This window comes from Dasypus novemcinctus, chromosome 14 (assembly GCF_030445035.2).
Source record: "Dasypus novemcinctus isolate mDasNov1 chromosome 14, mDasNov1.1.hap2, whole genome shotgun sequence".
Lineage (NCBI taxonomy): Eukaryota > Metazoa > Chordata > Mammalia > Cingulata > Dasypodidae > Dasypus > Dasypus novemcinctus.
Window position 1 is genome coordinate 108,929,348 of NC_080686.1, and position 27,885 is coordinate 108,957,232.

General features: G+C 56.0%; 3 protein-coding genes and 1 long non-coding RNA gene across 15 annotated transcripts in view; 2 read left to right on the forward strand and 2 right to left on the reverse strand.

The window, feature by feature from the left end:
• Positions 1 to 535: 535 nt before the first annotated feature.
• HGH1 (HGH1 homolog) lies at positions 536 to 3,329 on the forward strand. Its single transcript, XM_004472051.3, has 6 exons — positions 536 to 1,155; positions 1,234 to 1,334; positions 1,424 to 1,522; positions 1,632 to 1,723; positions 1,806 to 1,928; positions 2,016 to 3,329. The coding sequence occupies exons 1-6, from the start codon at positions 536 to 538 to the stop codon at positions 2,172 to 2,174; spliced, it is 1,194 nt and encodes a 397-aa protein (XP_004472108.2). The 3' UTR covers positions 2,175 to 3,329.
• A 406-nt stretch (positions 3,330 to 3,735) lies between these two features.
• On the reverse strand, positions 3,736 to 5,922 carry LOC139436444 (uncharacterized). The gene is made up of 3 exons (XR_011645732.1): positions 5,776 to 5,922; positions 5,452 to 5,667; positions 3,736 to 4,593 (listed from the first exon to the last, which is right to left on the reverse strand). It is a non-coding gene; the product is annotated as an uncharacterized lncRNA (long non-coding RNA).
• A 6,650-nt stretch (positions 5,923 to 12,572) lies between these two features.
• On the reverse strand, positions 12,573 to 23,644 carry LOC131273344 (proline-rich protein HaeIII subfamily 1-like). The gene is made up of 2 exons (XM_058276268.1): positions 23,532 to 23,644; positions 12,573 to 13,479 (listed from the first exon to the last, which is right to left on the reverse strand). The coding sequence occupies exons 1-2, from the start codon at positions 23,642 to 23,644 to the stop codon at positions 12,573 to 12,575; spliced, it is 1,020 nt and encodes a 339-aa protein (XP_058132251.1).
• MROH1 (maestro heat like repeat family member 1) overlaps positions 12,971 to 27,885 on the forward strand; it is a 95,557-nt gene continuing 80,642 nt past the window's right edge. For 10 of the 12 annotated variants that reach the window (XR_009180543.2, XM_058276173.1, XM_058276179.2 and 7 more), the window contains exons 1-4: positions 12,978 to 13,054; positions 24,027 to 24,193; positions 24,443 to 24,520; positions 26,097 to 26,242. Coding sequence is in view for 11 of the 12 variants with exons in the window: in XM_058276173.1 (XP_058132156.1) it covers positions 24,499 to 24,520; positions 26,097 to 26,242 (168 nt within the window). In the remaining variant the exon portion in view is untranslated. Of the gene's footprint in view, positions 13,055 to 24,026; positions 24,194 to 24,442; positions 24,521 to 26,096; positions 26,243 to 27,885 lie in introns of all 12 variants that reach the window. The other 2 variants (XM_058276178.1, XM_058276182.2) reach the window with 1 other exon arrangement.

The following is a 27,885-nucleotide window of genomic DNA, read 5'->3' on the forward strand; positions in this document are numbered from 1 at the left end:
GATGGAAACGTCTGTATCTCGACCGCAGGGACACTTTCATGGGTGTGCACATGCCTTTTATTATATCCATACTCATGGTTTGGGCTCCAGTGATGTCTGCTACTTTTGCAGATTTTGCAAAACCACAGGATCCGCCCCAGACCGCGCGGGGTCTCGTAGGCAGGTTAAGGAGGGGGTGCAGGGAAGCCGCTACACCTTTTCTTTTTTAAAACAAATCAATTGTATTGACACCTATCAACTAAGCACACAGTTCACCCAAAGCGCACAACCAACGGCACTCGCACGGTCCAGAGCCCGCGCCCCCTCTGCCGCACGGCGCTTCCCGAGGTGGCCCGGTCCGCTCCGCCACCCCACGTCCGCAACCCCGCGCGCCGAGTCCCACAATCCCTCGGGGCGGGCCTCGGCGTCGCCCCGCCTCCGCGCGCAGGTCCCGCCCCCTGCGCAGAGGCCGCAGCCTCCGATTGGCCGCCGCAGCTTCCGCTTCCCGGCGGGCCGGCCGGGGGCGGGGGCGGGGGCGAGCGCGGGGGCGGCCGGCATGCGGGAGGCCGCGGCGGGCGCGCCAGGGGCGGAGGGCGGCGGCGGCGCCCCCGGGGGGCCGCCGGGCGCGGCGGCGGCGGAGGCGGCGGCGCTGCTGCCCTTCCTGGCGCCCGGGGCGCGCGCGGACCTGCGGGCGGCGGCGGCGCGGCACGTGCTGGCGCTGACCGGCTCCGGGCCGGGCCGCGCGCTGCTGGCGGGGCGGGCGCCGCTGCTGCGGGCGCTGGCGGAGCTGGCGGCGGCCCCCGCCCCGGCCCCGGCGCGCGACGCCGCCCGCGCGCTGGTGAACCTGGCGGCCGAGCCCGGCCTGCACGAGCCGCTGCTGGCGGCCGAGCCCGGGCTGCCTGCCCGCCTGCTGGGCCGCGCGCTGGATCCGCAGTGGCCCTGGGCGGAGGAGGCGGCCGCCGCGCTAGCCAACCTCAGCCGCGAGCCGGCGCCGTGTGCCGCGCTGATGGCGGTGCTGGCGGCCGCGGAGCCGGGGGCGCCGGGCTTGGAGAGGCTGGTGCGCGCGCTGTGCACGCCCGGCTACAACGCCCGCGCGCCCCTGCATTATCTGGGGCCGCTGCTCTCCAACCTCAGCCAGCGGCCCGCGGCGCGCGCCTTCCTGCTGGACCCCGACAGGTGAAGCCCAGCGCGGCCGGCGGGGGCGGGGAGCGGGTGGGAGCGAGCAGGGCCGCCACTGAGTGCCCCTCTCTCCAGGTGCGTGGTCCAGCGACTGCTGCCCTTTACCCAGTACCCAGAGTCCACGGTGCGCAGGGGCGGGGTGGTGGGCACGCTGCGGAACTGCTGCTTCGAGCATCGTGAGTGGCGGTGGCAGTGGGGGGTGTTGCCGGGGTGGGAACGGGACCTCGGTGCCCCTCTAGACGGGCCACCTCCGTGTGTTCCCCAGGACACCACGAATGGCTGCTCGGGCCCGAGGTGGACATTCTCCCCTCCTTGCTGCTGCCCCTGGCCGGGCCTGAGGACTTCTCCGAGGAGGAGATGGAGAGTGAGTGGCCTCAGGGTGGGCCTGTGGATCAGTAGGGGGAGAGGGAGCATGGGCGTCCAGGCCCTGGCCCTTGCTGACACCTTCTAGTGCCTCTCACACCTGTTCCTAGGGCTGCCTGTTGACCTGCAGTACCTGCCGCCAGACAAGCAGCGCGAGCCTGATGCTGACATCCGCAAGATGCTGATCGAGGCCATCATGCTGGTGAGCGTGCCCCCCTATGTGCCACATTCATATCCCCCCACTGCAAATGCTCTGACCTCTGGTAACCTCTGCCCCTCCCCAGCTGACAGCCACAGCGGCTGGTCGGAAGCAGGTGCGGGACCAGGGAGCCTACCTGATCCTTCGAGAGCTGCACAGCTGGGAACGGGAACCTGATGTGCGGGTGGCTTGTGAGAAGCTCATCCAGGTGGATGCAGGGAGGTGGGGCTGCAGGGGAGGGTGGGAGGCCTTGCCCACAGCTGGCCAGCTGTTCACTTGCCTCCCCTGCTGGCAGGTGCTGATTGGGGATGAGCCAGAGCATGGCATGGAAAACCTGCTTCAGGTGCAGGTGCCTGAGGATGTGGAGCGGCAGCTGCAGCAGCTGGATCGCCAGGAGCAGGAGCAGTGTGAGCGGGAGCGGCAGGAGCAGGAGCTGGCCCCGGAGCCCACCTGAGGCCCCTGCAGCCGCCAGCACCTCCAGGCCCACCTTTGCCCCTGCGGGTCCCACTGGTCCCCACAGCTCAGAGGCTAGGCCCGCTAAGAGGGGGAGGGGGAGCTGCGCTCAGGCTCAGGTGCCTGCTGAGGACTCTGGTCTCCGGGTTCCAGGACAAGTGCCCAATGAGCACGGCCAGGCTGAGGCTGCCCCCCGCCCTGGACCCTGGTGCTGCCAAAGGAGGGGCGGTTGCTGGGGAGCAGTGTCCAGCCAGCGTGCACCAGCCTTGCTGCTCTCAGCTGCCTCTACGTTGGAGGGCCTCTGCCCGGCACAGCAGTGGGCTAGAGCCTCCCAGTCCTGAGGGCATTGTGGGGACCTCTGTGCAAGGAGACCCCTGTGGCTGACTGGGGCCCCTCAAGCTCAGCCTGCCCGAGACTCAGCCTCAGCAGGCTCTTGGGACTTTGGCTGGTGAGCCAGCTGTGCCCTGGCTTGGGTCTTCTTGGGCCTTCTGAGGACCGTGTGCTCTCTCAGGTTTGAACTGGCCTCCCCGCTGGCTGCTGCTCTGCCTCTTCCATTGCCACGTGCTGCCCTCAGCCCCTCGCCAGCTCCCCAGCTCCCCACGTCCTCTGGTTCCCAGTCCTGAGTTGAGCTGGAGCCCTGGCTGTTCCCCTCCAGGTAGGGCCTTTCTCGGCCCCTCACCGCTGGGCCCCTCGACTGTCTAAGGCCTCCTTACCCCTGCCAGCCTGTCCCCAACTCGGCCCGCTTAGAGCCCACCAGCACTGCCTTGGAGTGCCCTGACCGTGGTAGTGGGGTCCCCTACTCTGCTCCCTTCTCCAGTGTCCTGCCCGACCTCAGGGCCATCTGCACAGCACCCCTGAGTGCTGGCCACCTCACCCTTGGGTGCTCCTGGGCCCCTCAGGGTACAGATTCCAAAGCCCCCACTTCACATGTACCCCAGCCCCCGCCGAGCACCCCCTGTCCTCTCCCACATCCCGGGGGTGGAGGGGACACATGACAACACACCTCATTGGTAACACTGCTCTCTCTGGAGGTAGGGGAGGGTTAATGGTCCGTGATTAGTGGTAAGCTAGCCTCACCGAGCCACCCGCCCCCTGTCCCCACACTGCAGGTCCACACCCCTGGTTCCGAGAGAATAAATGCTTTACTGGGCCTTTTCTCCTGCCCTGCCTGCCCTTCAATTGACCAGGTGGTGCCGAGGTGCCTTCCTGAGCCCAGGCGTAGGGTACAGTGACAGTGGTTGCTTGGGGCTGCCAGGGACCCCCGGGTTGGCCAGATCCAAGCTCCGAAGCGGCAGCCCAGCAGAATCTGCTCCTTGCTTCGGGAGACGTGGGTGCCCTGAAGCCAGACGCCAGGCCAGGGGTGCTCTCGCGGGGGGCGCCAGGGCTGTGGGGACGCCGCAGCGGCAGGAGTGGCCTTGGCTCGGGGTACATGCGGAGCGCCCCATCATCCGGGGGCGCGGGAAGCTGGGCCTCCGCCCCTGGCGAGATTGGGCGGGTGGCCGAGGGTTGCGCCGCGGCGCCCGCAGCAAGCACGGTGCGGGAGAGCGCGTGCGCACCGGGCAGCATCCAGCAGTGCGCGGCCAGCTGCTGCAGGCCCAGGCACGCGCGCGGGCGCAACTGGAGCAGGCCGCGGATCAGGTCCCGGCACTGTGTGGGCGAGCACGCACCCTGCGGCCTCCGCTGACACGCCCGCCCACATCCCCGCAGCCAAGGCGCCGCCTCTAGGGAACCCCGCGGGGTAGCGGCGGTGGGGGGGGGGAGCCGGGCCTGGCTGGGAGTGGAGCCGCCCTCCCTGTCGCAGGGCGCAGGCGGCGGGGGACCTCGAGGCCAAATCCCGGGCCTGGGCCTCTCTGCTGCCCACCCTCCAGGCCTGGCTGGGGCTCCCCTGGGGACAGGCGGGGGCTGAAGACACCCGCGGCGCCCGAGGCGCAGCATGCGGTGCGGCTGGCGCTCCTGGAGGGCAGCTTCCCGCTCACCACGGCGTAGAGGAGGACGCCCTGGGGGCACGGGCTCCTCAGGGTGCGCCGACCCAGCGCCCGGGCGCCCTGGGGCGTCACTCACAGGCTGCACGGGTCGGCTCGCTCCCCGGTGTACTTCCTGCTGGTGAGGATCTCGGGCGCCGTAGGCCGCGGAGCCGCGGAAGGTGCTCAGCAGCTCGTTCTTGAGCCCCGAGCAGCTGGCGAAGCCCAAGTCTGCGGGCGCGCGGGGAGGGCCCCGCTCGGGCGTGCGCGGTGGGGGTGGGGGGTGGCATGTGGGTGGCAGCGAGAGTGCGCCAGTAGGGTTGTGCTGTAGGTGAGGATGGGGTGCAGCCTCCGGGGAGTCGAAGGGGCCAGGCTGGGGAGCCAGGCTGCAGGGACCGCTCGCTGGTCAGCTTCAGGAGGCCTCGGTCGTCCAGCAGGATGTTCTCACACTTCAGGTCCCTGTGGGGAGCAGGGGGAGGCGCTGAGCCCCAGCTGGGGGCCTGGCGCATGCCTGTGGGTGGAGGGCGGGCAGCGCCCTCACGGGTGCACGACGCCTGCGTTGTGGCAGTGGGCCACGGCACTGACCAGCTGCCAGAACAGCCCGCGGGCCTCCTCCTCCAGCCCGGGGCGGCGGCGGCGGTGGGACACCGCGTTGATGTGCTCCAGCACCAGGTAGGAGCGCTGGCTGTTCTGGTACGTCTCATACAGCTGCACCTGCCAGACCCCAGCCACCTGCTGTCACTGTGAGGGGGGGCCAGGCTGGGGTGTGCCTGGCTGCCCTGAGCCCTGGGTTGGGGGTCTCGGGATGGGGTTGAGCCCGGAACCTGAGGGCCACTTGGAGGTCCCAGGTGGGGGAGGGGGACGGGCCTAGAGCGGGCAGCAGGTGTGGGGAGGCGGGGTGGGGCACGGCTGTCCCGGGGCTCCTGCCCCCACGTTCAGGTGCTTGTAGGTGGCGTTGAGTGATGAGATCTCGCGGGGCAGGAACTTGCGGGAGAATTCCGCAGGGGCCTCGGCCGTGGAGACAACCTTGACGGCCACCGGGGAGAGCAGGACGGCCGCTGGGTGCAGCCCACCTCGGCCCCCGGGGAGGGCGAGCCGTGTGTCCTTCCTGCACCCTGCTGCACTCGGTGAGGGCCTGGCTGGGTGAGCTGCGGCCCTCGGCCCTCGGCCCTCGGAAGACGCCTCTTCCCCTCCCGCCCGCCCCTTGTGTGCCCAAGGGCTGCAGACAGGGCGGGCAGCGGGAGTGAGCGGGGTCTGGGACAGGGCAGGCTGGGTCTGGGCTGGAGGCCTGGGTGGGCACTGGCCGTGCCACCTCACCATGGTGTGGCGCTTGCCCCGCAGGTCGGAGTACAGCTTGGTGTTGTGCTGCATCCGCTCGTGTGTGGCGTAGGCCAGGTAGACCTTGGAGAAGGCCCCGGAGCCAATCTTCTTGGGGGAGAGCAGGTAGCCCTTGTCCCAGCACTCGTGCACCTGTGCCAGGAAGGCTCGCTGGTCCTGCCTGTGCCTGCTGCTGCCCTTCATGGAGGGGAGGGTCTGCGGAAAGGGGTGTGGTGGTGGCCCAGCTCAGCCCTGGGGCATGGGGAGGGGTGGTGGGGGCACAGCTGAGGCTTAATTTGTGGCAGGGGCAGCGGGGTGACATACCACAGGAGACTGGGCAAGACCTGTGCCCTGTTGAGGCAGCAGCCAAGCCTCCGGACACTTCCGGGGCCTGGGGCAGGGGTGGGGACTGACCAGGGCGGCGTGCTTCGGGTGGGAGACGCAGCTCAGTCATGGACTGGCACGGGGGAAGGCAGACTCTGGGGAAGCTGGAGCGGGTTCTAGAATGGAGGGTTCTAGAGCTGTGCCTGCATTGTGCCCTCGCAGAGGGCTCCTTGCCCAGCACCTGCCCAGCCGAGGACACCTTGCTGGGCCAGCCCTGTCCCCGGGGGAGAGCACCCAGGGCAAGGCTAGGATCACAGGTGCAGCTGTAGGGACCACCCTCAGTGTGGCTGACCCAGGAGGAGGCCTTTGAAGAAACCTTGAGGGGAGGCTTTTTCCTTTGACTCCCGGGTCTAAGGAGATAAGGGGAGAAAGGGAAGAGCCCTGTGCCAGCAACTATTTCCCGTGTGCCCCTCGTTCTCTGGGAGAGTGCCGAGTGGCCGGGTGGGCTGTGATGGCGCTGAGCCAGGAGGTGGGCAGGGGCTGGTGGTGCAGCCTGCAGCGCCAGCACGCCCTCCTCTTCTTCCCGCCCCACCACTGCCTCCGTCTGCAGGACCAGCTGAGTTAGAAAGAACACTGCACCTGTAACAAAACAAAAGCTCACTTGATTGTGGAGGAGAAAATAATTTTATTAACAATCTTGAAAGAACGGATGCTTGACCTGAATAAAATGGCCAGAGCACCAAAGGGCAAGAAACAGTGATATTTATACCCTAAACCTATCACTCGGGGCCTACCCTGTTCCCCATTGATTGGGTATTTCAGGGGTTACAGCCTATCCGAGAGAGCTACCTTACCCGCTTCCCACTCTGGCTCCCCTTCCACGGTCCCTACACCCCCAGGGCTGGGAGGGCTCAGCACCGCTTTCATCCCTGGTGTGCTTTTTACCCAGGCACGGCTTCCACTATTGGCCGTGCCCCCACCACTCACCATTGGCCCTCTCTCACTTCTGAGATACTTTTCAAATTCTTGTTGCGCCAAAGCCACTGGAACCCCTGCCCTCCCTCCTCAAACAGCAGAGCTGGCTCTGGCTTCCCTTTGTGAAAATTAAACTTGACTCTTTCCCACAAATCCCCCTTTCTTTTAGACTCCTTTAGTTTTCACAATTTAGTTGCTCAAATTTGCTAAGAGCCTCCTCACATTCTTCATCATAGAGATCTCCCTTTTTAAGGGGTACAAGTTGTTCTGCTTCTGCTGTGTGGGCATCTGTTTGGTTAGGGCCGTTTCAATCAGTTTCTGAGCTAACCCTCGGGCACATGGGATGATGCAACATCCAACTGCCGTGAGTGCCCCAGCCACGCTGGTTAAGGGAAGTCAGGACAGACAGGGCCACTCCTTTCGATTTCCAAACCAGCTCTAACCACCCCATGAGTGGGTTGTTGTCAATGCCAGAATTTTCTGCTAACTCCTCAGATAAGCCTGTTCAGCCTTGCAAGGCCTTGGTGATCGTCCCATCTGGGGCCGTATTATTGGGAATGAAGGTACAGCCACTACCTCCAGTCATAACACAGACGCCTCCTTTTTTCTGCCAGCATCATGTCTAGGGCTATCCTGTTTTCCCAGGCCATTCGGCTAGTAGCGTCCAACTGTTCTGCTATTCCCTCAACTGCATCCCTAGTATAACTGATAGATCTTTGTTGATTATAATATATATAGTTAATCCAATCCACACTTTTGTTATCAGTGACCCACCAGAACAAGAATGACTCAGATCCTGCAGCTACCTGATTTCTAGCTTTAAATTCATTAGGGACTCCCCGGGGAACTCCTATATTATCTCGAGAAATTCAGTTATTAAAGGAACCAAGTAAACTTCTTTCCTTTCTCACTCCCTGGTTTTGTGTTTCTTCCTCTTTTTCGAATGCCGAGGTAAATGGATGGCCAACTGAGCCCGGGCACAGGCTCCTCCCCACTTCTCAGGTCACGCCGGTCAGAGGACGCCCTTTCCACAGTATCACCACAGGTCTGCTCACGGTATGGCCAAACTGGAGAACTTGCCAGTACTGTCCTCACTCACGTCCCTTACTCATGTACACAAGGCCATGGTCCCAAGTTCCTAGAGCCCTTTTCCCCATCTAGAGGGACAGGCAGAGGGACTTCCTGGACTGAGGCAGGAAGCCGGTATGGCTTTGGTGTTTCCTTTTTTGACAAGAGGGAAGAGAGGACAGCATACTACAATTTTTGCCAGAAGTAGCATTCTGGAAGAGGAGTATCATGCACTCGACTCCCTTTCATTCTTTTCCGTACCTAGTGGACAGGGTACAATATGAGCAATGGGCTGGCCTGTTGCACAAGCCTAACAGTTGCTTTTGTTCAGACTCTGGATTGTATGTTGGACCCATTCTACCCAGGCATTTGCATCACCATATCCTTTCTCTGTTTCTATGTTCTGCTTTAAATCTTCTGCCTTAAGTATCTTGACTGTTTTGGGATCATTCTGCATGGGGGACCTGGCCTTTGGAGGGTTTTCCCTTGGCATCTCTGAAGGGTTAGCTGGAGGGATTGTTGTTGATGTCACATCCACAGGGGGAGGGAGGACTCCAATATGAAACCTCCCCAGAGGAGCTTTACCTGTAACGTCCACTCCCATCCTGTAGACTCTGTTAGGGGAAGAATAAAGGTTGTTTTTGCTGAATTCGTCTGCCTTTTCTAATGGTTATTACCACTGGGTTACACTGGAGGTTTTTGCAGTCTGGTGGGGTATTACCTTTATAAAAGGCCATCTTGTCCTCTAACGGTTTCCAGTGAGTACGGCCTCCACTGTTCCCGGCGGTCCCCCCTTGTACTCGCTAGTCCACCACACAAGACTCCAATGAGATGGGGGGGAGGTTGAGATAACCTCTCGATGACTCCAGGCATAGATATTTAGTTTGCCCACTCGGTCACCACTGATGCCCTAAATCCCTACATTCTATCACTTGGCAGGTGTCCAACTGCATAGTCTGGGACTCTAGGCCTTTGGTTATATTTACTATCAGTTTAATGGGGCTTGTCATGACCTGAATCTGAAACATCATAGTATAATTATTCTCATTTTCAGAAACTTTAAATCCCTCATCTGCTAATCTATTAAGGCACTAGACAAGGTGGATACAGGTAATAACCTTCCCTCTAGGTGGAGGGGTATCTTCCTGTACAGTTCACTGATACAGAGTCCGAGTGGTCCCTCCCCCTTTCTGATACGCCCTCCCAACTACTGCCTTCTCAGAGTGATCCTTAAGGAATCCTAAATTGGAGTTATTTCCCAGGACTCAGGTGTTATTGGGTGCTGGTCCTTTTACTCGAGAGCAGTGGGTCCAGCCTTTTTCTGCTGTCCAGACTGCAGTCTCAGTTGTCAACAAAACTAGATAGGGTCCTTCCCAGGTAGGCTGAAGTTTGGACTCTTTCCACGACTTGATTAGGACCCACCTGCTGGGTTGGTGTTGATGGACAGTGAATTTGAGAGGTGGGGTCTGGGCCAGCAAACTACCATGCCTGAGGGATGACAAAAGTAGAGGACAAATGGAATCAAGATTATTTTCCTTTAATATGCAGATTGAGGTGGCTTCTGACAGTTTTTCCTGTTATGAAGCTACTTTTTGTTATTAAAATCAATTCAGTTTCTGTTTAATAATGACTTATTGGAATTAGCCATTCAAACATTTTGGTTTAAACATTCCTTCTACAAATTTTTTTTTCTTTTTTAAAGATTTATTTTTATTTATTTATTTAATTCCCCCCCCCTCCCCCGGTTGTATGTTCTCTGTGTCTATTTGCTGCGTCTTGTTTCTTTGTCCACTTCTGTTGTCGTCAGCAGCACGGGAAGTGTGGGCGGTGCCTGGGCGGCGCCATTCCTGGGCAGGCTGCACTTTCTTTTGTGCTGGGCAGCTCTCCTGACGGGTGAACTCCTTGCGCGTGGGGCTCTCCTATGCCGGGGACACCCCTGCGTGGCAGGGCACTCCCTGCGCGCATCAGCACTGCGCATGGGCCAGCTCCACACGGGTTAAGGAGGCCCGGGGTTTGAACCGTGGACCTCCCATGTGGTAGACGGATGCCCTAACCACTGGGCCAAGTGCGTTTCCCCTACAAACTTCTTGTAACTATCCATAACCACATAGACAGTAGCTGCTTCAGCTCAAGACAAATTCACCTTCACAAAACACATTCCCTTACTTAATGCTTCCTTTTACAATACCTTCTACAACTTGCCATATACATTTGAGTTTTGTCCTACTTGCTTCCACCCTGATTGTATGAAAACCAGCTGTCTTATCTTAGGAAAAAATATTCTTTTAAACAAACGTATCAAATTTTAGTCAGCACTCCCATAAACCTTTTACGCCTTTCTATATCTACTTAAGTCTCATATCCCTTTCTGTTCTGTGAAAAAATAATAAACTATTCTTCTCAATTTAGGCATTTCAAGATTTCCATTATTTATTAATATAAGTTCCTTTTTTATTTTTAGCCATTTGAATAGAGCTCTTCTAAGAATTTTCATTGTCATCCAGAGGTAGTAAAACATACACTTAACAAACAGAAAAACACAAAAAGAGTTATGGAAGCAGGGTTGGCACAGAGCCAATCCTCATCTGTCCCATATTTTGGCCAGAATACATCGGGGGGTCATTTCCTTTCCCTTGGTCCAATCATTATTGGTCCAATGTTCCAACATCCTCCCCAATGGACTATCTGGAGGAATGTCCCTAGAGGATCTTACAGATACCCCCTCCCCAGTTGACTGACTGCCTCTACTCCCCATTCTGAGTCTTGTCCCGGCTTCTTTCAAGCCCAGACTCATCAGAATTTCCCACCACCAGGCAATACTGAACAGTCCCCCCCCCCCCTTTTTTTTTTTTACCTTGGTCCGTGCACAGCGTTACCTGGTCAGCGAGAGGCAGGTTTTCCTTCCCCTTTTCTTGTCTGCAATCGGCAGATCTAAGCATCTGGTCTCAGGTCCTTCCAGCTGTCAGAGGCGGCCCCCAGCAGCAGAGTCTGAGACCACTCAATCAATGGGACGTGCCTTCCCCTCATCTGCCCTGGGGTCCCCCTCTGAAGCTTTGGATCCTGGATGAGCTCCCAAGATTGTTAGAAAGAAAGCTGCACCTGTAACAAAACAAACGCTCACCTGATTGTGGAGAAAATAATTTTATTAATGATCTTGCAAGAACTGATGCTCAACCTGGACAAGAAAAGGGCCGGTTTTCCAAAGGACAAGAAACAATGATATTTATACCCTAAACCTAACACGCAGGTCCCTCCCCTGTTCCCCATTGATTGGGTACTTCAGGGGTTACAGCCTCTCCAAGAGATCTAACTTACCAGGTTCCCACTCTGATTCCCCCCTCCCGCCGGCTGGACCGGCTTGGCCCAGGTTCTCCCCTGGTGTGCTTTTCAAATTTGGTGCTGCTTCCACTACTGGCCCCGCCCCCACCCCCCATTGGCTGTCCCTGCTCGAGGCCCGCCCCCAGCACTCCCCATTGGCCTTCTCACTTTGGGCCCGCCCCCAGCACGCCCCATTGGCCCTCCCTTGTTTTTAAATTCTTGGCGCCCCAAAGCGCTGGAGCCCCCACCCTCCCGCCTGGAATCGCAGAGCTGGCTCCGGCCGCCCCCTGTGAAAATAAAACCTGACGCTTTCCCACAGCTGGAAGCCAGTGTGGCGCTGACACGATAGGCAGGGCCCAGAGCAGGAGCTCCTGTCCGTCCTCCCACGGCCGAGCCTTTATTCCGCAGGCCCAGGGGCCCAAGGCGGGCCGGCCTGGGCTGGCAGAGCTTGCGTGCAGGAGGGGAGGCTGGCTGTGAGGCTGTCACCGCCGCCCGCGGGCTGCGCGTGCTCAAGGGTGGCGGGACGGCGCAGCGCCGCGCCGAGTCCCGCTGAGGCTGGAGCGCGCCGCGGCCCTGGAAGCGGGGGAAGCACGAGGGCCACCCGGGGGCGCTGCGGGGGTTTCGGCAGGGCACTGGGAGCTTGGACAAGGACCCCCGCCTCCCTCCGGGAGCCCCCCGCAGGCCCTGGCTACCCTCCCCCGCGGCCCTGCCCGGCTGCCCCCGGCCGGACCCGCCAGCTGCCGCGCACGTGCGCTCGCTGGCGTCTTCCCTTCGCCCCCCGACAGCAGGGACAGGCTGGCGTCTCTTCCAGCCCCTGCGCCGCCCTTCCGGAGACGGCCTCCCGGCTGCGCCCCCGGCCCGCTGCTCTCCGCCGCCTTCCCCACCTCGGGCGGCGGATGTGGTGCTGCGGCCCCCGGCCCCCGGCTTTGGCCCCCGGGCCTTGGTGCGCGCCGACGCCTCTGCCCAGACGGCTCCCCGCAGCCCTCGGCGCGTCTGGCTCCAGGGCGCCCCCAGGGCCTGCGGCTCGCTCGGCAGCGCGTGGCGGGAGCTGCGGCTGGCTTTACTCCGGGGTGACCGTGCAGCTCTCCGGGGTGCTCGTGCCCTGTCCGCCGTGCCTCGCACCCGTGGGGCGGGCCTGGCGACCCGGCCTCCGCCGGACGTTTGTGGGAGAGGCTGGCGGTGCCCCCGGGGTGTCCTCGACGGCGCACTGGCGTGCCTACCTGCACAGGTAGGCGTCTGCGAGGCCCCGCCTCTGAGCGCAGTGCGCGCCCAGCCCGCGGCCGCCCGCGAGCCCCCGGCGTGCGCGCGCAGGTGTGGCGCGGGGGCGAGCCCCGAGACGGGTGCGCGCGGGCCCGCGGCTGGTACCTGCGCAAGGACCGGGCGCGCGCGCGGGTTTCCTGGGCTGAGGACAGGGCCGCGGCGCTCGCGCCCAACCGTCAGGAGCGGCGGTCACCCGCCGGCCGGGGCGGGCCAGAGGCCGGGTGCGGACTGCGGTTGGCTGGCGGCCGGCGGAGGCGGGCCCGGGTGCGCGTGCGGGCCGTGGTTGGCTGGCGGGGGCGGGCCCAGAGGCCAGGTGCGGGCTGCGGTTGGCTGGCGGCCGGCGGAGGCGGGCCCGGGTGCGCGTGCGGGCCGTGGTTGGCTGGCGGGGGCGGGCCCAGAGGCCAGGTGCGGGCTGCGGTTGGCTGGCGGCCGGCGGAGGCGGGCCCGGGTGCGCGTGCGGGCCGTGGTTGGCTGGCGGGGGCGGACTCAGAGGCCAGGTGCGGGCTGCGGTTGGCTGGCGGCCGGCGGGGGCGGGCCCGGGTGCCCATGCGGGCCGTGGTTGGCTGGCGGCGGCGGGGGCGGGGTCGGCGCGCGGCGGCTCGGTCCACTCCGGTCGGCGCGGGGCGGGGGCGCGGCTGCGGCGGCCGCTTCTCCTCAGGTAAAGCGCGGGCGGCGGGGGCCGGGGCCGCCCCCTCAGCCGGGCTGAGGGCGTTGGCCGAGTGGGGGGCGCCTGCGCCACGGTCAGCGCGAGCCGCAGGGCTCCGTGGGCGCCTGCTCCCCCGGCCTCCCCGGCCTCCCCGGTCGCGCGTCCGCGGCGCCGGCCTGGTCCGCAGGGCCCCCGGGCCTCCTCGCGGAAGCGCAGCCCGAGCGCCGAAGCCCCCGCCGCCGCGGGCCCCCTGGAGCGCCGAGGGCGGCGGCCTCCCCGCGGGTCGGGCCGGGCCTAGCCGCTGCGCGCGGCGCCGGGGCCCTCCCGGGCCGGGGGGTGGGGAGCGGCGCCGTGGGGTCTGCACCCGCTGCGGGGTCCCTCCGTGCAGGACGCCGGCGAGGGCGCGGGCGCCGGGGAGGGCAGGAGCGCGGGCCGGGCTGGCGGCGGGGAGGCGGAGGAGCGAGTGCGGGGACGCGCGCCGAGGACGCTGGCGTCGGAGCGGGGAGCCGAGCGCGTGACGCTCCAGGAAAAGAGGAAGGCGGGGGCGGGGCCCGGGGCCACGCCGGGAAGGGTCGAGCCGTCCGCCGGGAGTGTGGGCAGCCCGCGCGGGCGCTGGGCCCTGGAGGCGAGAGCCGCGGCGGCGTGGGGGGGGTCGAGGGCCGGCGCCCCTCCGGGCGGGGCCGAGGGTTGATGCCGGCGCACGCGCAGTCCTGGCAGCCGGCCGCCCTGTCCTAGGCTCTGGATTTTGTGGCTCCTCCGAGCAGGTGTTTCTGGGCTCTCTCTGGTGTCAGTGGAGTGGCCTGAGATGGAGTTTTGTTCATTGACATCGATGTCCAGGCAGCAGTGGCTCGTTTGGGCCTGGCTCTCACCGTTGTTCCCCCAGGGTTGTGGCCGTGTGTGGAGAGAAAGCCACAGGGCCAGGCCGGCCCCCACGGGGCGTGTGCTTGCTCTGGTGCCCTGCTCTGGGAGCCAGCTGTCTGTGCTGCTTTCAGACCCACGGTCCACAGAGTCTCAGGGGAGCGTTCAGGCTGCTGCTCCTTTGTCGTATGTGTCCCTGCTTTCGTCTAGCTGAATTACTTGAGTTTAAGGACTGCATGGGTTCACTCTGCGTGATGTTCGTAGGGAGGTACATCAGGACAGGCTCCCACGCTGCTGCCCTGTGCTCAGGAAAGCCTTGCTGTTTAGCCTCATGGGAACCGTTCTTCACTGAACCTTGAGGATCCACTTGGCTTTGCATGGGAACTGATGCAACTTGGCATGGCTCACGTTGAGAAATAGTGTTTTCAAGGGGCCTGTGAGTACGGAGCGGCAGCATTGCATTTCCTTGAGTGGTCAGCCCAAGTTCTTTCTCTGACACCTGTGCTTAGGAAAGAAGGTCCCGTGGGCTGGCTGTGTAGATAGGGCACACATATGGCCTCCTAAGGTCAGGAAAGCCTGGCAGGCACAAGCCAAAGGGTCACAGTGACCAGTGGGTGATGCCGGCTGAGCTGGTGTACTGAAAGACCTTGCCTGCAGGGTTCAACTCTGGCTACACGTTACACTCCCCTGGGGAGCCTTTTGGAAATGCCAGTGTCTGGGTTCCCCCACTACTAGTATTTCTGATTTAATTGGGGCCCAGCATTGGAAATTTTAAGAATCCCCAGGTGATTTTGATGCCCAGCAGAGTTAAGAAATGTACTGGATGGTCTTGCTTAACATAGCAAGACTATGTTAAATAGTTTCTTTATGGGGAGTTCTCTGCTGTCTTGCTTTTATTGATTTGTAATCCAGATCTATTGTGGTCAGAGTGTGTCTTTTGCATGACTTGAATTCTTTTAAATTGAGAAGACTTTTATTACCCAGAATATGGTAAATGTTACATGTGCGTTTGGAAAGATTCCATAGCCTCCTGCTATTGAATGGAGTATTCTGCAAATACTACTTAAGTCAGGTTGGTTGACAGTGATACTCAGATCTTCTAATAACCTTACTGATGTCCTGTCAGTCATAGAGAGGAATGTTGAAATCTTTGATAATTTTGGATTTCTCTATATCCTCTTGCAGTTAGTTCTATTATTATTATTTTAAAATTTTGATGAAGCCCATTTCTATTTTTCCTTTTCTTGCTTGTGCTTTGGTATAAAATCTAAAAATCCATTACCTAATAGAATGTCCTGACAATAGTTCTCTTTGTTTTCCTTTAAGAATTTTATAGTATTAGCTTTTAATTTTATGTGTCTGAACAGCTGAACTAATTTTATTAATATATATTTTTTATTAGAGAAGTTGTGAGCTTCCGAAGCAGTCATGCATTATGTGCAGAATTCCTGTACATCACTCCTCCACCAACACCTTGCATTGTTGTATAACATTTGTTATAGATTTTGAAAGAACATCATCAGGCTTTTACCAGTAATTAGTCCCTTGTTTACATTTGGCATATTTCTCCATATACCCTATTATTAACACTATATGTTAATATCGTACATTTGTTATAGTTCATGAGAGAACACACTCATATTTGTACTGTTAACTACAGCCCATCTTCCACCGCATGGCTCACTGTGTTATATGGTCGCATGCCTTGTACAATCTATCCAAAGTGTATACTCAGTGGCTCTCACTTTCATCACAGAGTTGTGCAGTCATTGCCTCAGTAAGTTTTTTAATCCTTTCCTTAATCCAAAAGAAAAAATCCCGTTACGGCCCTATTGTTGACCCTCATCATTGATGTAGTACCTTCTTTGACATTGATGCAAGAATACTGCAATATTACAATGTTACTGTTAATTATAGCCCATAAGTTAAACTAATTGTTTTTTTTCCGTGCATCACCATATTCTTACCAACTTGTAATCACCGAATTAATTTTTGAATATAGTGAGAGGTAGGGGTCCACATTCATTCTTTCACATGTGTATTTCCGTTTGTCCCAGCACTGTTTGTTGAAGAGCTGTTCTTTCCCCATTGAGTGGACTTGGCACCCTTCTTGAAAGCCAACTGGCCGTAGAAGTGTGGAGTTAGCCCTGGATGTCTGATTCTATTCCATTGGTCTATATGTCTATCCCTATACCAGTACCAAACCGTCTTAATTACTCTAGTTTTGTAGTAATTTTTGAAATCAGGGAATGAGTCCTACAACAACTTTGTTGTTCTTCAAGATTGTTTTGGCTATTTGAGCCACTTGCAATTCCATATGAATTTGAGGATCAGCTTTCCAATTCCTCAAAAAAGGTTGCTGGAATTTTGATAGAGATTGCATTGAATTTTTAGATCACTTTAGGTAGAATTGACATCTTAACAGTATTAAGTCTTCTAATCCATTATCACAGGATATCTTTCTATTTATTTAGGTTGTCTCTAATTTCTTCCAGCAATATTTTATAACTTTCAGTGTCCAAGTCTTTCACCTCCTTGGTTAAAGCTATTCCTAGGTGGGTTTTTTTTCTTTTAGATGCTGTTATAAATGAAATTTTCTTGATTTCCTTTTCAGAGTCTTACCATTGTATAGAAACCCAAATGAATTCTTCATGTTTATCTTGTACCCTGTAACTTTGCTTAACGTACTGACTCTAGTGGATTCTTCAGGATTTTTTAAATATAAAGGCTCATGTCTTTTGTGGATAGGGGTAATTTGACATCTTCCTTTCCAGTTTGGATGACATTTATTTCTTTCTCTTGCCTGATGTCTCTGGCTAGAACTTGCAGTCCAGTGTTGAAGAACAGTGGTGACTGCAGGCATCCTTGTCTCACTACTGCTCTTAGGTGGAAAGCTTTTACCATTGAGCATGATACTTGCTGTATGTTTGTCATAAATGCCCTTTATCTCATTGAGAAGCTTCCCTTCTGTGGTGATTTGAAACTGTATGTACCCCAGAAAAATATGTTCTTAAATTTAATCCGTTCTCGTAGATGTAAACCCATTGTAAGTAGGACCGTTATGGTGATGAGGTAATTTCAGAGTTAAGGCATGTCCCACCTCAATCAGGATGGGTCTTAATCCTATTATTACTGGAGGTCTTTATAAGAGAATGAAATTTTCTCAGAGCACATGCCACGAAAGCAAGAAGCTAAGATCATTGAAACCCAGCAAGAGAAGGGAGAGACCAGCAGACACAGCCCTGTGCCTTGCCTTGTGACAGAGGAGCCAAGGATCACTGGCAACCAGTCTTCGGGAAGAAAGCATCACCTTGATGATGACTTGATTCGGATGTTTTCCTGGCCTCAAAACCATGAGCAAATAAATTCCCATTGTTTAAGTCAAACCATTTCATGGTATTTGCCTAGGCAGCCTGGGAAACTAAAAGACCCTCTGTTCCTAGTTTTCTGTGTTTTTATCATAAAAAGATGTTGGAGTTTGTCAGGCGTCTTTTTTTTTTTTTTTAACATTCATATTATTGATACATATTAATAAAGCATAAATTCATCCAGAGTGTACAATCAACGGTACTTGATATAATCGCATAGTTGTACATTCATTACTTCAATCATTGTTTGGTATCTTTTCTGCATCAGTTGAGATGATCTGTGTTTTTTTTCCTTTCGTTCAATTAATATGACATCTTACATTGATTTTCTCTTTTTTTAACAAATCAATTTTACTGATACATATTAATAAAGCATAAAATTCACCCAAAGTGTACAATCAGTGGTATTTAGTATAATCAAATAGTTGTGCATTCATCACTTCAATCATTAGGCATTTTTATTATTTTGATAATAAAAAACAAACAAGAAAATTCTTCACTACTCATTCTCTCTATGCTACCCCTGCTGAATATAGCTGCTATTTCTGACTAATTCTCGCACAATTATTTATTAAGCAGTCTCATTAAGATATATTCACTACTATATGGTCTATCTGAAGTGTATAATCAATGGCTTTTAGTATATAATGTTGTGCATCCATCTCAACAAAAAAATTTTAGAGCAATTTCATTACTCCAAAAAGAATAACTATACCCCTTAGCATTCCTTGTCCAGCCCTGTGTAACCACTAATCTAATTTCATTTTTATAAATCAATTTGCATTTTATGTAAATGGAATCATACAATATGTAGTACTTTGTGTCTAGTTTCTTTCACTTAGCATAATGTTTTTTTTTTGGTCTGATAGTAACATTTTGTAATATTAACATATCTTTGTTCAAAGAAATACGGCTTAAATTGCAATTTTACCCATATTCATAATTCACATGCTGTTTTACTACGCTACGCGGTTACATATTACATTGTTTAGCTTTCCTTTTAGTAACGTACATGATCTTAGACTTTCCCTTTAAACCACTTTCATACCCACGTGATGGTACTGCTAGTTACAATATGTTACAACATGTTGGCTTTCACCTTTCACTTCATTTCCAGAGATTAACACACATCCTTTTTTAAAAAAAAGATTTATTTAATTCTCCCCTCCCCATTCCCCTCTCCCCAGTTGTTGTTTTTACGCTCACTGTCTCTCTCTTTTTTCAGGAGGTACCTGATCACTCGAGCCACCTCCACTCCCTGCTTGTTGGGTCTCTCATTGTGTTCTCTCTTTTTTTTTTTTTTTTTTCCCCTAAGATTTATTTATTTATTTATTTAATTCCGCCCCCCTCCCCCGGTTGTCTGTTCTCTGTGTCTATTTGCTGAATCTTGTTTCTTTTTCTGCTGTTGTCAGCGGCACAGGAAGTGTGGGCGGCGCCATTCCTGGGCAGGCTACACTCTCTTTCGCCCTGGGCGGCTCTCCTTATGGGGCGCACTCCTTGCGCTTGGGGCTCCCCTACGCGAGGGACACCCCTTCGTGGCAGGGCACTCCTTGCGCACATCAGCACTGCGAATGGGCCAGCTCCACACGGGTCAAGGAGGCCCTGGGTTTGAACCGCGGACCTCCCATGTGGTAGACGGACGCCCTAACCACTGGGCCAAGTCCGTTTCCCTCATTGTGTTCTCTTATTGCATCATCATCTTGCTGGGTTGTCATCTTGTTGTGTCAGCTCACCGTCTCGCTGGACTGCTTAAGGAGGCACCAGGAACCGAACCCAGCTGTGGCAACCAGGCACAGGGCTTGTCTCTCACTGGGCCTCCTCTGCCAGTCCCCACTGCTCCGCTCTCTTCCTGAGTTCTGCTGCAAGCTATCAGGCGTGTGGCTTCTCTCTAGGCCTCAGCTCCTTGAGCTTCTCAGGGGCTTCTGTTTTCCTACAGTCTTCTCTCTAATGGCAGGATCAGTATAATACGGCAGCTCCCTTTTCCTCTCTCTCTCTCTCTGTCAGATCAACAAGAAGGTGAAGATTCATGCCTCACTGATGTAATCCAGTCAAAAGGATCTCATACCCACAGGAGTGGATTAGTTCTCTTTTGGGATTCATAGAAGAATTTCAAATTGCCACAAGCCAGTAGAGTTTGAGACACTTCAAATCTCTCCTTCTATCTTGTTTCTTTGACTCAGCCAGGAAAGGCCTCCGTGATTAGACTGGGCCCACCTGCCAGTGCAGGGTTCTCTCCCCACTCAAAGGCTGTACTCTTCATCGCATCTTGAGTCCCTTTTGTCGTGTGCGGTAATGCAGTCCCAGGTTCTGTGGGTGCCACAGGCTCTGGGCGTGGGTGTCTTTGGGGCTGAGATCCTGCCCACCTCGGCCTTGTAAGCATGCAGCTGCCCGCCCAGGACTGACTGGACTCTGCAGTCTCTAGCTGGCTTGGTGTCGGGCACCCTATGTCGTCTCTTCACGTCAGGCGTGTCCCCAGCACCCCCTGTGCTATGCCACGGCCTGGACACCCTCTCTAGGTGGTGAGCTGGGAGGTCGCGAGGTGTGCCTTGCCTTTCCCCCCTTTGGGCTCAGCATCCTTCGTTTCTTGATGTACGTTGTTGTGAGAACTGCGGTCCCGTGTATTTGTCTGGTTTTTAGTTGTGTTGGGTGGGAGGGTGCCCAGTCCCTGTTCTTCCCTCTGGGAGCAGCAAGAGACTCCTCCTGTCGTTGTCTTTGTTTACTGGTGTTCGAGGTGGGGAGCACAGCTGCCTGCGTTTCCACCAGCGTGTCTCGGGCTTGGTGGCGAGGGCGTGGGTTTGGCCTTTGCTTCCTCCTAGATTCAAGACAGGCTGCTGTGACTTCACAGCTCAAAGCGCCCTTCGCCGGGTGCCCAGTGCAAACCTGCTGGCCTCCTGCCCTGCCTTTTGGGAGGTGTGTGCTGTGGGCTCTTGTGGGATCTGCTGCCTGTGTCCCGTCTGTGCTGTTTCCAGCCCTTAACCATTTCATGCTTGGGGATTTTGCTCTGTCCTTGTGCTGCAGATGGAATAGGTGTTTTTGTTTTGTTTTGTTTTCAAATTTTTTATTCTGTTAACATGTACACAATTGAACATTTTCCCTTTTAACCATATTCAGAAATATGTATTTCAGTGCTTTTGACTGCATTCACAATATTGTGCTGCCATCAGAACCATTCATTATCAACACATTTCCATCATTCCAAATAGGAACCCTGTGCACTTTAAGCCTTAACTTCCCATTTCCTATCCCCACCCCATACCATGGTAACCTGTATTCCAGATTCTGACTCCATGAGTTTGCTTATTCTATTTTTTAATTTTTCTTTTTTAAAGATTTATTTTTTGTTTCCCTCCCCTTCCTCCCCCTGCCCCCCCAATAGTCTGCTCTCTGTATCCATTCACTGTATGTTCTTCTGTGTCTGCTTGCAGTCTTGTTAGTGGCACCAGGAATCTATGTCTCTTTTTGTTGCGTCATCTTGCTGCATCAGCTCTCTGTGTGTGCAGTGCCACTCCTGGGCAGGCTGCGCTTTTTTCACATGGGGCAGCTCTCCTCGAGGGGCGCACTCCTTGAGTGTGGGACTCCCCTATGCAGGGGAAACCCCTGCGTGGCACGACACTCCTTGTGCATAGCAGCACTGCACGTGGGCCAACTCATCACACGGGCCAGGAGGCCCTGGGTTTGAACCCTGGACCTCCTGTGTGGTAGGTGGATGCTCTATCCATTGAGCGAAATCTGCTTCTCAGTTTGCTTATTCTAATTGTTTCAAATCAGTGAGATCATACAATATCTGTCCTTTCGTGTCTGGCTTATTTCACTCAACATGATATCTCCAAGATTCATCCATGTTGTCGCATGTATCAGGACGTCATACCTTTTTATGGCTGAATAATATTCCGTTGTATGTATATACCATACTTAATTTATCCATTCATTGGTTGATGGACATTTGGGTGGTTTCCATCTATCGGCAATTGTAAATAGTGCCACTAAGAACATCAGTGTGCAAATACCTATTTGAGTCCCTGCTTTCAAATTTTGGGGTGTATAGTGGGATTGCCAGGTCATATGGTAGTTCTATACTTATCTTTCTGCCAAACTTCTTCCACGGAAGCTGCACTATTTTACATTGCCACCAGCAATAAATTAGCGTTCTTATTTCTCTGCATTCTCTCCAAAACTTATTTTCTGTTGTTGTTTTTTAAATAGCAGGCATTCTGTGGGGTGTAAAATGGTATCTCACTTTTTTTTTTTTAACACTTTTTTAAAAATTAAAGTTAATAGATCACAAAAAATGTTACATTAAAAAACATAAGAGGTTCCCATATAACCCACTCTCCCCCCCCACCCCCATCAGTTTTGTAAACTGTAATTTTTTTAAGATATATACATCTCAAAAAATGTTACATTAAAAAACATAAGAGGTTCCCGTATACCCCCCACCCCCCCACCCCACTCCTCCCACACCAACAACCTCCCCCATCATTGTGGCACACTCATCCATCGTACTCAGTGAACACTTGGGAGCACTGCTGCACCACGTGGATAATAGTTTACCCTGTAGTTCACACTCTTCCCCCAGTACATTCAGTGGGTTATGGCAGGATATATAAAGTGGAATGGGTGTTTTTACTTGTTCTCCTCAGGACTTTCAGATGCTTTCCAAGAAGGTGCTGATGCCTCCTTCATCAAATTAGAGTCTTCTCAGTCTGTGTTCTCTCTTCCCCGAATTCTTGGGTATTTTTGGTCTGCTGATTTTATCTTTTCTTGTTCCCAGGCCCTTATAATTTTTCCTTTTAAAACAGATAGCTTCACTGGGGTTTTGGCAGAATGGGTGGCTGCTTGTGATCACACTGACTTCTTGAACTTTCTAGTTCTTTCTCCCTTGTTTTTTTTTTTTAAAGATTTATTTTTTATTTATTCCCCTCCCTCTCAGTTTTCTGCTCTTTGTCCATTCACTGTGTGTTCTTCTGTGTCTGCTTGAATTCTTGTCAGCGGCACCAGGAATCTGTGACTCTTTCTTGCATCATCTTGCTGTGTTGGCTCTCTGTGTGTGCGGCACCACTCCTGGGCAGGCTGCACTTTTTTCATGTTGGGCGGCTCTCCTTACGGGGCGCACTCCTTGTGCGTGGGGCTCCCCTACACGGGGAACAGCCTTGCATGGCACAGCACTCCTTGTGCCCATCAGCGCTGCGTGTGGGCCAGCTCACCACATGGGTCAGGAGGTCCTGGGTTTGAACCCTGGACCTCCCATGTGGTAGGCAGACGCTCTATCCGCTGAAATCCGCTTCCTCCTTATTTTTAATTCCACCACCTCCCAAACTTTACATGACCTCTCACTCTGCTTCCTTCCCATGTCTGTACAGTTAGATGAGTGTGCCCTGCCTGGCAGGGCGGTGCTGGCCTCTAGTTTTTCCAGGAGTGCAAGCCTGGGAGGTGATCAGGAGCATGAAAGGGGGGTGGAGTCTTCAGAGGAATGTGGACAGGAGGAGCTAGGGAGGAGCTGGGCTGCTGCCCTGGGCTGTGTTGTCACGAGCTTCCTCTAGGTCCTTGGCTGTGGGACATAAAATAACTTAAGAACAGGCTGGTTTAGTTAGGCCAGTAGTTTATTAAGGAAAAGAGAGGAGAAAATAAAAGATTATGGGTTCCCAGGAATACCTGGCACTGCTCCAGGCAGAAAAAGGGACGATTTTGCTTGTGTGCTTGTTTTCTTTCTTTCTTTCTTTTTTTTTTAAGATTTATTTATTTATTTACCCCCCCCCCCCCCCCGCCCCAGTTGTCTTTTCTCTGTGTCTATTTGCTGCGTCTTTGTCTGCTTCTGTTGTTGTCAGCAGCACGGAAATCTGCGTCACCTCTCTGTGTGTGCGGCGCCATTCCTGGGCAGGCTGCAATTCCTTTAGCGCTGGTCGGCTCTCCTTATGGGGTGTACTCCTTGCGCGTGGGGCTCCCCTGCATGGCAGGGCACTCCTTGCGCGCATCAGCACTGTGCATGGGCCAGCTCCACATGGGTCAAGGAGGCCTGGGGTTTGAACCGCGGACCTCCCATGTGGTAGACGGACTCCCTAACCACTGGGCCAAGTCTGCTTCCCTGTGTGCTTGTTTTCAAACCAATTACTCCTCCTTTTATTAATGTTTGGGGGGGGGCTCCCAGCTGTTTACTGTTTTGATTGGTTACCCCACCTGTCAATTCCCCCTCCCTGGGGTGGGGGGAGTGGGGGGACATGACAGGACTCCTTGAGAATATCCAAGGTTTTTCCTTGATTCCAGACGAAATCTCCAAGTGGAGGATTCTCATGAGGTCCCTCCAGCAGCCTTTTGGGTGGGGGGTCTTTCCATCAGGCAGGTTGCGGGTAGATTCCATGGCCACGCGTTTCATGGCCATGTTTTTCTGCCAGGTCACAGATTCGTCTTCTCATTCCCTAAACTAGCCTGCCTCATTACAGCTCCCTGGGGAAGGACAACAGTAAACGAGCAAGTCGCCACATGACAGAGTGGGCAGCGCACTTGTGTTTTTAGAAGACTTCGGTTTTTGGTAACAGCTGTGGCAGCTGGTGCTTCAAGGCCTGTGCTACTTGGAAGCTGTGACTGGACAATCACGTGTTTGGGATTGTTGGTTTTGAACACCAGCGTTCCCCTGAGGTTGCTCCTTGGGATTCCCAGTTTCACTGAGCACTGTCAGGAGGCCCATTTACTACCGCGTAGGATTCTTAGGTTTGGAAATCCTAGCCACAGCAGGCGTCAAGACTACTGTTCTTGGCCCTTAGGGAGGAGGCGCTTGCCTGCTGTGGAAGGACCGCCAGCGGAGGCAGACCCAAGAGCGAAGAGCAGGATGCTGTAGGCAGGAGGCAGCCACTCTTCCAGGCCTGCGGGGCGCGCCCCATGTGCCTGGCGGTGGGCGGCCTCGTGTAGGACTGGCTGAGGCAGACAGAAGGTAAGCGTGAGGTGCTGGGTGACGGCACTCCGTCCTGGTGAGGGGCTTCGTGCTAGCATGTGGCAAAGGCATTTCCCCAGGACAAATTCATGTGGCGATGCGCTTTGCACAAAAGTAGTAACTGCTTGTGAACAGCAGGGCTCTAACTGCTGTCAGAATCCAGAGCAGGGAGTCAGGGGAGGCTGGAGACCAGGAGCATCTGAGCATTTAGAGGCATAAGCATTAAACCTGCATTTTTGGTCGTCTCAGGTTTGAGAAAACACTGCACATCTTCATATCCTTGGAGAGGAAACCCAGGCTCAGCAATGGCCAAGTCCTATGTAAAGAGTGAGTCTGGGGAGTGCGCCAGGGACGGCGGGAGGCAGCCCAGGTGGCACATCGAATGAGGCCATGAGGATGTTGCTCGAGGGTCCTGCCTCAGGCCTGGGCACGTGTGCTCTCCCGCGCAGTACTGACGGCCCTCCTGGGGGGAGGGAGCGTGAGCTACGCTGTGCGGTTCAGTGCGGGCCGAGCAGGAGACAAAGTCAGGGTCCGAGCAGGGCATGGGCAGGGGCAGGTGGAGCGGGTGGGGACGAGCGAGTGGGGCGCAGGGGGTCCTGGGTCCCGGGTCCTGGCCAGGCAAGGACGAGGAAGGAAAGAGCCAGACACAGCAGTCACAGCTGCTGGGGTTCCACCTACACGTGGAAGCCCAGAAGAATCCACAGATAAAGTATTGTCCTTGGAAAAGCAGCTACACAGAACTCCAGGTGGGAAGTAGAAGAGGACGGATTTTGGTTTTCTGAGTTGAACATGGCCTTAGGTAAATGAGGTCTTATCAGTTTGGCTCAGCAAAAGTGTGCTGAGCTGTGGCACGTTGGCAGGAAGGGCCTTTAAGAGTCCCGTGGAGAGGGATCCTGCCCCTCGTTGGGAGGCTGCAGCGCCCTTGACACCAGGGAGTGTTGGCTGTGGGCTCATTCCTCTGCTACCAGGACATCGAGAGGCATGCAGGAGTCTGGGGGTGCAGGGGCATTGAGGGTGGGCTCTGGTCCTGGAGCCGGGAGCAGAGTGGAGCATGCTTCATCTCCAGGCTTCCTAGGCCTGCAGTGGGGCCGTTGTCCCCTGGTGTGGGTGGCTGGGTGGTCCTTGATGCCCTTTATGGTGTGTGACCGAGGACGGTGGGTGAGGGGCAGGTCAGCCCTGCAGGGCCCCCTTCGGAGCACTTGGTGTTGGAAGCTCCGTCACCCTGCGATTCTTTGACTCACGTCTGTCCTGGAGTCTGTAGGTGCTATGAGGACAGAGACTGGCTGGGCTCACGCCTGCACCCCCAGTGCTCTGCCCAGCACCTGCCCTCTGGCAGGGCTCTGGGATTGCTGTCAGAATCCTGAGCAGGGGGCCAGGAGGCTGGAGCCCAGGAGCATCTGTCGGGTCACCACCCTTGGGGCCTGGGCTCTGGGCGCCACAGCCAGCAGCGTCGGAGGGTCTGACCTCGTGTGAGTGCGGGTGGCAGGGCAGAGGTGGGGGCGCTCTCCATTCTGGGTCTCAGCCCTTCGTGCCGGTCAGGCAGCTGCTCACGGTGGGCTGGACTCGGACTCCAGGCAGCTGCCTGCTCGGCTGTGCTGCTGGCTGCGGCAGGCGCCGGGGTGGGGGGGCTGGGTGGGGAGTGGGATGGGAGGATGGCGAGTGGGCAGCTGCGTCTGTGGCCGGCAATCGTGCAGTCGGACTGCACTCTGCCCGTGGCCCAGTGGCCCATGGCCCAGTGAGAGGACGGTGGGTACGGTGACCTTCTGATAGAAGGTGGCCTCGTGGCAAGTGGAGGCGAGCGGCCCCACAGGTGTCCCAGGCAGGTGAGAGCCAGCGGGGCAGCTGCAGGTTGGTGTGGCCTCAGCTATGGTGGGGACACTAGCCTGGGGCTTTGTTGTTGCAGAACTGTCCTCCACCCTGATGGACGCCATCACCGACAAGGACCCGCTGGTTCAGGAGCAGGTGTACAATGCGCTGTGCGCGCTGGGGGAGTCCCAGCCAGAGCTGACCCTCAGCGCCTGTCAGGAGCATCTGCGGCAGCAGGAGAAGGTACTGCCGCCCGGCCTGGCCCTGCTCTGGGAGAAGCAGCTCTCTCGAAAGGGCAGTGGGTCGCGCGTGGGTTGGCTGGGGTGGGTGGGATCAGGGGCTCGAGCCCAAGACTGTCCTGGCTGCCTCAGGTTAGACCTGGACCAAAGGGAGGGCCCTTCCGGGCAGATGACCAGCCTTATCTTGCCACGTGTGTGTGTGTGGCCACATCCCCTAAAGGGCTCTAGGGGCCACCTCCTGAATGCTGGGCAATCGCTATTGCAGTGTTTACACATGGGACATACGGCCTGGCCAGCTTGAGACCGGAGGCTGGCGCAGTGATCCCTCTTTCATGCACTGAGAGGGTAGGGTGCTGGCTGCAGGGCACCGGGTTCAGGGCCAGAGGGACAGACCCTGTGGTCCCTGCCCGGAGGGCAGACGGTCACTTCAAAGAAAAGGTCACAGAATCTGCAGTGCACAGGGAGAGGGAGTCCCAGGGGTCCTGCACCAGACTGGGGTGAGCAAGGCCCGTCCCCTGGGGGCTTCCTCTTATTCTGGAAGTGAGCTGAGGCTCTGGGGAGGGGCAGGAGTGCAGGGCTTCTCTTCACCACACCGCTGTCCTGCTCTGCGGAGTGGAGAGTGTGTCAGTATGTCTGTGCCCCTGGGGAGAAGTCCCCCAGGGGCCTCTCGCCTTTCTGGGTTTCTGTCTGCTCCTGAGTGCCGGCTCTGGAATTTTCTGCCGTACCTTGTTAGTATTCTTTTGTCTCAAATAATTACCTACCTTTTCTAGTTTTCATGGTGTGGTTTGGGCTGTTCCTGCAAGGGGAAGAGACTTCCCACCTCAAAAGACCACTTTTCTTTTGTTTTCTTTGACATTTTGATAGGTAGTAAGGGGACTGTATGTGATGTGAATTCTCTCTCTTAGCTGTGAAATGCCATATCCTGGGGAAGTATTAGATAGGGTTCTCCAGAAAGAGTATATGTATGTGAATGTTAAGAAATTCATCATAGGAATTGGTTCTTGCAATGTGGGGTTGGCAAGTCTGAGCTCCGTAGGGCAGGCTGCAGGTTGGAAGCTCCGGTGAAGGTGACCTTGAATTCTGCAGGAGCAGCTGACTGGACGAGGAGGTGCAGTTGATTGACTGCGCACAGATCTGCCTACAAAGTGCCTTCCTAGTAACAGCCAGAGCTTGCTTGACCAAAGAGGCCCAGGTGACAGGTGACCGTCACTGCCACATGGGGGAAGTAGCCCTGCCTCCCAGAAACCCTGCGGAGGGCCGTGGTGAGGGAGGCCTGGCTGCGCTTGGCCTTCAGGGGAGCACCGCTGCCACTCGGGGATTTCCTGTGAGGGGACGCCTGTGGTTGTTCGTTGTAGTTGCAGGGAGGGGTCAGCCACCCCAGAAAGACGCGAGGTGACTGGGGTGGGCCTTTGAGCCTCACCGTCCTCTGACGTGGGAGGGGAGGGCTGCGGCTGAGGTGGACCTTGATTCCAGCAGTCAGGCCTACCTGTGGAGCCCTGCTGAAACTCGGGGTGCTGGAGGCTCGGGGAGCTTCCAGGACGGATAGGGCACCCTCTGTGCAGGGAGGCTGCCGCCTCCTGGTGCTCACGGGGGGACACGGAGGCCGCACCTGCGCCCCTCCCAGGCTCACCCTCTGTCACTTTTCTC